The 10697-nt window shown below is 32.6% G+C and overlaps 1 protein-coding gene across 1 annotated transcript; it reads right to left on the minus strand.

The window, feature by feature from the left end:
- Window positions 1-3721: 3721 nt before the first annotated feature.
- Window positions 3722-7704, minus strand: LOC132614532 (ankyrin repeat-containing protein At5g02620-like). Its single transcript, XM_060328996.1, has 3 exons — window positions 6904-7704; window positions 4535-5034; window positions 3722-4369 (listed from the first exon to the last, which is right to left on the minus strand). Exons 1-3 carry the CDS (start codon window positions 7580-7582, stop codon window positions 3881-3883), a joined length of 1668 nt encoding a protein of 555 aa, XP_060184979.1. The 5' UTR covers window positions 7583-7704; the 3' UTR covers window positions 3722-3880.
- Window positions 7705-10697: the final 2993 nt, after the last annotated feature.

Raw genomic sequence — 10697 nt, forward strand, 5'->3', positions numbered from 1 at the left:
AATGAACCAAGTCAATGGACACGTTCTATCTCAGACATTGAGATGATTTAGAGTTGAATGAACCAGGTCCAAGAACACGTTTCGGCTCAAAGTCTTGCTGCAAGTAGGATTTGTGATTTATGGAAAGGGCTTGGCAGACAAGTTATAGGATTTCTTGCCATAATTATCAAGATACTTCAGACTCCTAAAAAGATACTGAAGCTACGTGAATGCAACAAAACGAAGTCAACTCAAACCCTATTTTCATAATAGGCCTCATCAAGTAAGGTTTGTGTTCAGCCGACTCGATGCACATCAAAATCTATATATATTCAGATCCTGCCATGAAGAACTTAACGCACACACATAGAGAGAAAATCAGAAGCTGAGCAAACCCTGTCAACACAATATTTGAGAGATTTCTGATTACTGAAGTGCGACCTGATACAAAGAAGAAGATTGGAGAACCTGTTTTATAGAGTTATATTTAATTTACAGTTTTCAAGTCTAGATTCGTGTACTAGGATTGTTTGTCGAGTTGTACTTTTATTAGCTTTCATAGAAGCAATAGTCACAAGTGTAAACTATTGTCAAACTTAGCTTCAGTTGAGGGCAACTTGAAGTGGGCTCATTAGTCTAGGGAATAGTGACATAGGAATTAGAGTTTAGTTTCTAGGTTACTGAATTTGTAACTTAAATTTGCAAATGCTCATAGTTGTAGTGGAGTTGGGATAAATCCTGCAGAAGTGTAGATCGTGATATTTTCACCCTTGTGAATAGGGTGTTTTTCATGTAAAAATATTATGTCCTTATTTTTTTGTTCGTTATTATTCCGCAAACGCTATCTTGAAATATGTAGAGTAATTTGGTCTACCCTATAGGCGAAAATCATAGGATAGATATTAGGTCGTGCAAAATATCAAAAAAGATGTTAGGAATATGTTTCGTCCAATATTATTACTAGCATCTAGCACTTAAAAGGAATTCAAGAGCAAGGTATCACATATAATCACTCATCCATGAATATGATACCAATTATCACAAGCATTTCAAAATAAATTACAGTGTAATTGCATAGAGTTAACGGGAAAGATGGACCTAGATCAGTGAATGAAAAAGTACCCAGAAAAGAACGGCCTTATCTTGTGCCTCTGTTTCGTTCCTCTCTCTACATTGTGGTGTGTCTGTGTATGGTGGGTGTATATAGGGAATTTGTATGTATTTGTGCTGGGTGACCAAGAAAAGACCATGTGAGGACAAAAATCCAACCATAAGGAGGAATCTTGCCAAGTGACACTATATAATTGGTTCTCTTTTTTCTTTCTTTCCGAAAGAAACTAGAAATGCAAATAAATATATTACTAAATTTTAATGTAAACTAATGCAAGATCATTTTATAATACAAATAAAAATAATTTTACTAGCTATACTAAATTAAAAGCGGAAAAGGTCTAGATCTGACCTTCTACTATACGACGGATATATCCGTCATTAAAAGGTGGTCTCACATTTGCCCTTAACGGTAGTTTTTTGGTCACTCATGCCCTTGATTTAATGAAAACCTGAAAAAAATATTGGAGGGCAGATTTGTGCAGTTTCGCATAGTATAGGAGCATATTTGATCCACTAAAATTCCTTAATATTATGGCACAAAAACAATAATATGAAAAAATTATCATTGTATTGCAAAACATAAAAGACATTTGAAATTACAATCCATGCATCCACAATTACATTACATCTAAATTATATAACTAAAAGATCAAATGCAATTACAACCATCTTTTAAAGACTGTTTTCACAAACAAAGCACCATTTTTCCTTTTCAAAAGATTTGTTCTACTAATGATAATATCATTTTTATTTTTCAATTTGTTGATGGCCTGAATAGTTCTTTCTGGATATTTTTTGTCTTTCCAGTCCCAATACCTACACGATATTGCATACACCATTTTTTGCATTTTCCTTTCTCTTGACAAAATTAAAATAAGATTTCTATCCGAAAATTGTGAATCTATTTTTGTGATTTTCTATTTTTCAAATAAAATCTACAAAAAAAGAAATAAAAGAGTTAAAATATCAAGATTAAGTTTAAAAGAAATATTTAAACATTAAAGCAGTGCAAAACTGAGAGAGGGTCAAAAATCATGTGTTTACAATTTTTGAAAGAGAATTCTTTGATGGACTAAAACAAGGAAAAACAAGTACATCCTTAAATGCCTCTAGCATCAAAAGCTACAACATTTTATTTCGACTCATAAAAAAAGAATCATATAAAAAAAGAATTATATAAAAAAAGATCTTCTTTAATATTTTAAATTTGCATATGGGGTTTGGGTCGGGTAGGTTCTTTTTAATTGAGTTTGTATTTATTAGATTAAAAATAATAAAAAAGAATGAAAATATATCACCGGAAGTTGGATTTTTCGGTAGGAGTGACTTTTGTGTTAAAAAACATAGTTATGTAACTTTAGTGAAAAAAGTGATAGTAATGTGATCATCTATATATGAAATATACCCCTGTGAAAATAATGTACGTCTCTTATTGATATTTGCTTCTTCTATTATCAGCTTCAAGATATGAGGCGGCAGTCAAATGAACCTAGGGAGGCAACAATAATACCAATAACTGTGCGGCAACTTTTTGCTTCAGGATTGTTTGGTCTTTTACTGATAAATATAGAAAATTTTTTGTTGCCTTATAGCTGGGTAAGATTGGTGTATGCCTTTATTGATACGTATCTGATTTCACAGACATACCCTGATTAGTGGTGTTTGTATTAGATGTTGAATTTAGCAGCACAAGTTCGGGTGGCTCAATATTTTAAAATCTTTTTGTGGCAAAAAGAGGAAAGAAGAACAAATGTTTTTCCGATAAAAAGAAGGGGAACAAATGTTTCATGCACAAGCCTGTTTTAGTAGGTCAATTTGGGATTGGTGATCCCTGACAACTATTTATAGACAGCTCGATTAAATTCAATCTATTTATTTTTTGGTTTAATTCATTTTAATGTGGTCGCTAAATTTAGCTCTTGACTGTATCTGCAAGTTGAAACAGGTAAGCGTACAATATGAAACTGTGTTATTGACTTATTGGTGGTCTATCCACATTTAGTACTTTTAGTACTTTTAGTCTGCAATATATATATATATATATATACGTTTCTATTATCTCTCTCCACTCTTTTTTCCTTTAAAAACATCCTGTCATTGTAACTTTAACCCTCTATTTGGATGGTTGTTTCCCGTGGTTCATTAATGTACAGTATGTTGTTATATTATATTGTATTATATTAATGAACACAATGTTTGGATAGACTGTATTGTCTGTTGTGGTTTAATAACATTTGTATTGTTTGGTTTGACTGTATGGTACTGTATAATAACCTGTAAATTTACTAAAATATCATTTAACTCTTAATTAGAAATTAGTTTATATATATTAATAAAACTCAGGTATAGAATAAAATAGAAACTTTAAAAAATAAGTAAGTAGTGAGTGGGGTGGTGAAAGGGTGGGTGGGATGAGTGTGGGGTAGTGGTGGTGAGGGGTAGTGGGTGGTAGGGTGGGGTTGGGTGGTGATGAGGGGTAGTGGATGGTGGAGGGGTGGGTGGGGTGACATGGATGGTTGTGGGATAAGGGTGGGGTGGGTACGTGGTAGGGTGGGGGTGAGTGATAGGGTGGGGTGGATGGTGGAGGGTAGGTTATAATGGAGAAATGAAATATGTAATCACGAAAAAATCACCAAATTCGTAGTTATAAAAATTAGAATTTTTCATGGTTATATAATCATGAATGAACCACGGATTTACAATACCATACTACATAATTTTAAGAATAATGAAAACAAACATAATTTCATACAAAACCATACATCCAAACAGGGAGTATCTGTGGATATTAAAAATCCAGACCGGTACTCTGTAAGTACCATTCCAAGTCGAATACAAACATAAAACAGTAAAGTGACACAGAGCACATGACACTGACAACTATGGCTAGGTCTTTGAACGGTAGCACAGCATACAAGCCAGTTGTAAATGCTATCACCGTTGCTAGCATAGCAATTAGGATGACTCTTGCAGCCCAAATGTAACGAGTATACGCCATAGTCCCTTGCTTAAGGGTTGCAGTGAAGTGCAGAAATATCGCAGACGCAGAGCATATCATGGCAAGTGTATCAGCTACCACGAACACCTTGAAGGCTGCTTTCCTCGCTAAGATTGCCGTGCCTTTATTTGGACCGTCGTCATCATCATATCCACCAGGAATGGTGAATCCAGCAGCGAAAGCAATTGTCATTATGAGTGTAGCTACTACCAAATGTGTGTTTATTCTTTCTTTCCAAGAATCGTTGTCTTCCGCGAGTTCATTTTTTACTTCTTTCCCCTGAATAAAACATAATAAACGTTTTCTATTAATCACATTTCCAAACTACTGCATAGGTTAAAAAAAAATCCTAATTAATTATTCAGTCTTGTTAAAACTTTCATTTTTTTTCCTTCTACTTATAGGAAAGAAAGAGTATTGCAATGTGGTATTAAATAATGTTACCCGCCACCGTCGATCTGTTTGCTCCAAGTAAGGGTGATGTATGACAACACCTGGGTCACTCGACTGGGTAGCATAACGGAGGTTGTTGTGACACTGCAGTATGAGACGGAAACAACCAAGATAAAAGCATACTACATTCAGACTGCCATTTAGCCATGCAAGGCGAAGAGCATTATGGCCATGGCTTGTGACCGCCTCATTAGAATCTGGACACTGCTTAATAATCTCTTTCACGGTAAGTGACCTATTATTAAGGGCTGCCAAATGGAGGGGTGCTTTATTGTCTTCTTTTATGGTTTCATATGCCATCTGTTTATCTTTCTTTAATAGTACCCTCACTGTCCGTGAAGACCCTAAGAATGCCGCAAAATGGAGAGGACTCCATCCCTCATGATCTACTTGCTTTATCAAACTTGGGTTCTTTGTTAGTATCATTTTCGAGCATCCTGCTGGTAGTATCCTTTCCAAGCATCCTGCTGGTAGTATCCTTTCCAAGCAATCTGCCCGAAGGAATAGTCCGAATTAGCTAAGCTCACGCGACCCAATGTGAAAGAATAAATAATTAAAATCACACACACTGTATATATTAAGAGGAGACCAAAGAATTTTTGCTTAACTTGAACAAACAGGGCTCACCACAACTCCAATTATTACTTCTTGACATTAAAATGATACACTTTATCAAATACGAAATTAACTTTACATGTTGCCATAAAAAAAATAGGTATGAGGCACTGTAACCCCCGCTCCCCTCCAACTTTGGTCTTATTACCCCCTCGATTTTTTTGGAACGGAATAATTATCACCCTAAGCGATGTCGTAGTAAGGAGAGCGTATTTCACTTTCTTTGAGAGAGTGAGAAACATAAAATCTAACACGTATCATTTTTTAATTGGGTACTTCACATTTAATTACACCTAATTAATTAACATTAAGGCTTAAAGTTTTTTATAAACTGATTTTTTTAAATGTGGAAAAATTAATTTCTTTATTAAAAATCTGTATTTTCTTAAAACATGTAAAACTGAATTGTTTTTAATAAATATGAAAATCCATTTTTTTTAGAAAATAAACCTAGAAAACTGAGTTTTCTTATTAATAATGTGGAATTTTTTAAAAATCTAGAAAACTGATTATTTTTTTCTATATATGAAAAAAAATCTATTTTTTCAGATTTAGTTTAAAAAAAGGGGTTTTCCACATTTTAAAAAAATAATTAATTTTTCCAAATATTTATAAAAATTCAGTTTTCTCATTTTGACAAGAAAAAAACATTTTTTACATTTTTTTTTTAAATTTCAAATTTTATTTGAAAAATAAAAGTGTCCTAAGAAAATGAAATCATGAAAATCTAGATTTTTTAAGACATTTTAAAAAATAATCAGATTTTTCATATTGAAAAAAAAATCCATTTTTCCATATTTGAAAAGACAATCCACGTTTTTAGTTTTTTATTTTTTTAAAAGAAAAACGGGATTTAAAAAAAAATCAAATTTTCATATTTTTTTTTTAAAATCCATTTTTCATTTTCTTAAAAGAATGTTCAGTTTTTCAATTTTTTTTAAATTACTACGTAAGCAAAAAGAATTAAAAAAATTAGGAAACAAATAAATATATATGTGACAGAGAGAGTTTATCATAAGAGAGTAAATATCTAGTTTCAGTGTGATAACTATTCCGTTTTAAAAAAGTTCAGGGGATAATAAGATTCTTGAAAAGGTAAGGTGTGTCGTAGCAACTTATGTAAAAGTTCAGGGAGATAATTGTATCTTATCCCCAAATGATAATAATAATAATAATAATAATAATAGCCTTCAACTCTAGATCTCTAGTAAAACAAATCTGAAATAAGGTTAAAAATTTGAATAACACATGTAGAATAGGATAATACTAGTGTTACAGAAATAGGAGTACCTTTTTTTCTTTAAAAAAGTAGGGATTCTACATCAACTAGTACTTGCATAATTGCCCAAGTTTTAATACTCATGAGTCATGATCAAATGCAAAAGGTAAATGGAAATGAGTATACAATCTTTTGTAGTTTTCCCCATTAAATGTGTAGCCCTGTTTCTGTACTACTATATATATCTATATCGTGCATATCTTGTGATGGTCTAAATAGGATAAACAAAAAATGTTTTAACTCATATTGACAACGCAAAATATAATTTTTGTATTTCCAGATCACCCAAACGATATATACAAGTAACCTTTCATAAAATATAGGATTTGTAATCTTGAAAATAAGGCCGATTACCTGCAACAATAGGAGAAAATAACTAGAAAATATACAATAATTTTACACCGTGAATGGGTACTAGTTAACTCATAGTTGAGATTTCCAATATAATTTAAGAAGTGGGAAATACCATATCGACGATATCGGATTAATGCAGCTGCATGTAGCGCCGTAGTGCCGTAAGGGCCTGCATAAGATGGTGACCTGGAGTCTCTCAAGATCACTTTAGCAGAATATTCGTCTTCTTTCTCCAAGGCCAGAAATAGTGGACTTTTCGAAGCATTGTTGGGCGGATATGTGAAGCCAGCATCTTCTCTAACCAACATTTTCACAACCCGGTGACGCCTATGCATCACAGCTTCGTGCAAGGCCGTGTTTCCTTCACTGTTGGAAATCCGCAAGAGCTCATGGACTGATTCAATACCACCTTCGAGCTCAGCTGGTGAATTTGGTTTCATGTAGCCAATAATGGCTTTGATGAGATTGAAATTGCCTTCCCTGGCTGCCACATGAATACAAGTATCCCTATTAGAGTTCAAGCAGAATAACAGGTCTTGACTAACTATAGCAAGAAAGTCCTCTGCGTCTTCGTAAGAGAAATTAGTGCAATGAGCAGCTGCCTTATGAAGGAACGTGTTCTTAAATGGAATTAACTGAGAGAAATTGGTGAATTTGCGACCAGCTGCAATATGAAGGACCGTGTTCTTATATGGAGTTAACTGCCTGGTGATCAGCTGGTCCTTGTATTCTCTCAAGACCTTCATATCACCACTTTCAGCTGCTTCGTATAGCCGTCCATCCATTGGCATCCTTCAAGAACCTAGAGTTGAGTTTGTTACAAACTTAAAAAGAAAATGGAAGTGACAGAAAGTATTGGAATTCTTGTTTTCTCAAGTTCTTGCAGGGATAAGATGAATTCATTCATGAAATAGTACTGCCACATTTATATAGGTGCGTGGATCATTGACATTGTCTTTATATTGGATAAAAAATAACTAACTAGACTGTAATAAAGGAAGACTTACAGTTACAGGGTTATTCAAAGTCATTTATTATGTTTTTAGAAAGATTACTTACCAATTCACAAAAAGATAACTTTGAGATAAAGAGGTGTTTTAGTTCAACGAAATTAAAACAATTAGATCCTACCTTGTGAGTTGTGATATGTAAATACTGCCAAAAAAGAAATACTAGGCTCACTTTCATCAATACACAGCAAAAATGATACTATATTTATCTAGTGGAATAATATGATACAAGTACTACATGTAAATGTACACCAAGCAACATGAAATCATATACCTTCACAAATAAGTCTTATTTTATACATTAGCAGACTTAAATGTAATAGCATTTCATTCATTTTCCTCTGCGGATACTTAAAGATGCAATTACTTCCATACTTGTTGATATCGAATTTTGGCTCACCATATTTAAAAATAACATCTCAGGAAGACCTGATTGTTAAAAACACAAAATAGCACTTTTTATACATTTTTGTATTTTTCAGCAATTTATTGATAATTATTCTTGTTTCTTCAAATATTAGGATTTTCATCAATTTATCATCACTTAAATTAACTTCAGTAATCATCGTTTGTTTTTTTATAGCAAGCACATACACAACACATCAATTTTATTTCAGTAAATAATCATTTTTTATTTCTTTACAACACAATACATTTTTCACGTATCAAACACATTTTTATTTATATCTTTTTTAATTGCATATTAATATATACTAGCAAACTATGCCCGTGCAATGCACGGGGCCCAACATGATTAATTTAGTTACTCAATTTAGTTAGTCTTTATGGTTTGTATATTTTGCAAAGGATACCGCGATTCTCCATATTTTTTTTTCTTTTCATTTTATATTTCCCTTTAATTTCTCAATTGTTGTTAGAATTTGTCTTATTTTGGTTATGTCCGCCTCTTTTTATATTTAGTAAGTTGACAATTCAAATATCTTACATGTCAAGTTTATAATCACAAGATTCAAAGGATATTTTATTATATTATACACATTTTTAATTTAGAACTACAAGATAGTCTATCTTTGTTTCTTAAACTCCGTGTCTAGTCAAACGTAGACACTTAAATTGAGACAGAGGGAGTATATGCCAAATGAAGGAAATGAAAGGATAATTGAGACACTGCAGACACATGGAGACTTAAGAAGTAAACACACAAGAGGTAGAATTAATGTTAAAGTTCTGAAATGTACACATGTTAGTCCTGGCTTAGAGTACAATTTCAGTTACTTTTCGTACAACTTATTGTTGTTGCGTTCATCCACTTGGGCGTTTGTTGTTAAAAAAAATAAAAAAATAGTCTTAATTTGGTTATGTCCACCTTTTTTATATTTAGTAAGTTGAAATTCAAATATCCTACATGCCAAGTTTATAATCACAAGATTCAACGGATATTTTGTTATATTATACACATTTTTAACTTAGAACCACAAGATTTGAAAGTCTATCTTTATTTCTTAAACTCCATGTCTAGTCAAACGTTGACACTTAAATTGAGACAGAGGGAGTACATGCCAAATGAAGGAAATGAAAGCACAATTAAGACATTGTGGACCTGTGGGGACTTAAAAAGTAAACACACGAGAGGTAGAATTAATGTTCAACTTCTGAAATGTACACATGTTAGTCCCTGCTTAGAGTACATTTTCAGTTGCTTTTTGTATAACTTATTGTTGTTGTGTTCGTCCACCTTAGGCGTTTATATATAAGAAGAAGAAAAATATAGAATAGAAAAATGGACATATATTTTTAGTAATGTGGTCAAGTAATATGGGACGAAGGGAGTACTTCATTTTTATTAATTCTTAAAGAACGTGAAAAGTCAAGTATAGTAATGTGGCCAAGTAATATGGAACGAAGGGCGTACTTGATTTATTAATTTTTAAAGAATGTGAAAAGTCAAGTAATGTGACCAAGTAATATGAGACGGAGGGAGTATTTCATTTATTAATTCTTAAATAACGTGAAAAGTCAAAAGTGAACAAGTAAAAGTGCACGGAGGAAATAAATGTGTCGGAGAATTAAAATTGAAGTGCATACATGTATACATGAGAAGAGAATAAATACTCAGCAAGAACGTGAAAAGTCAAAAGTGAACAAGTAAAAGTGCACAAAGGAAGCCAAGTAATATGGGACGAAGTGAGTACTTCATTTTTATTAATTCTTAAAGAACGTGAAAAGTCAAGTATAGTAATGTGGCGAAATAATATGAGACGAAGGGAGTACTTCATTTATTGATTCTTAAATAACGTGAAAAGTCAAGTAATGTGGCTAAGTAATATGGGATGGAGGGAGTACTTCATTTATTAGTTCTTAAATAACGTGAATAGTCAAAAGTGAACAAGTAAAAGTGCAGGGAAGAAATAAATATGTGTCGGAGAATTAAAATTGAAGTGCATACATGTATACATGAGAAGAGAATAAATGTTGCAGCAAGAACGCGAAAAGTGAAAAGTGAACAACTAAAAGTGCATAGAGGAAATAAATGTGTCGGAAAATTAAAATTGAAGTGCATACGTGTGTATACATGAGAAGAGAATAAATATTCAGTATTATAACGTATATCCATGTGAGACTTATTAATTCTTAAAGAACGAAAAGTCAAAAGTGAACAAGTAAAAGTGTACGGAGGAAATAAATTTGTGTAGGAGAATTAAAATTGAACTGCGTACGTCTATACATTAGAAGAGAATAAATATTCTGTAAGAACGTGAAAAGTCAAAAGTGGACAAGTAAAAGTGCACGGAGGAAATAAATGTGTCGGACAATTAAAATTAAAGTGCATATGTGTATACATGAGAAGACAATAAATATTCAGTACTATGACAGATGCCCACGTGGGATAAAGAAGTAGTTGATTAAAGTGTACAATTTACATAAGTTTTGGTAC

This window comes from Lycium barbarum, chromosome 10 (assembly GCF_019175385.1).
Source record: "Lycium barbarum isolate Lr01 chromosome 10, ASM1917538v2, whole genome shotgun sequence".
Classification (NCBI taxonomy): domain Eukaryota; kingdom Viridiplantae; phylum Streptophyta; class Magnoliopsida; order Solanales; family Solanaceae; genus Lycium; species Lycium barbarum.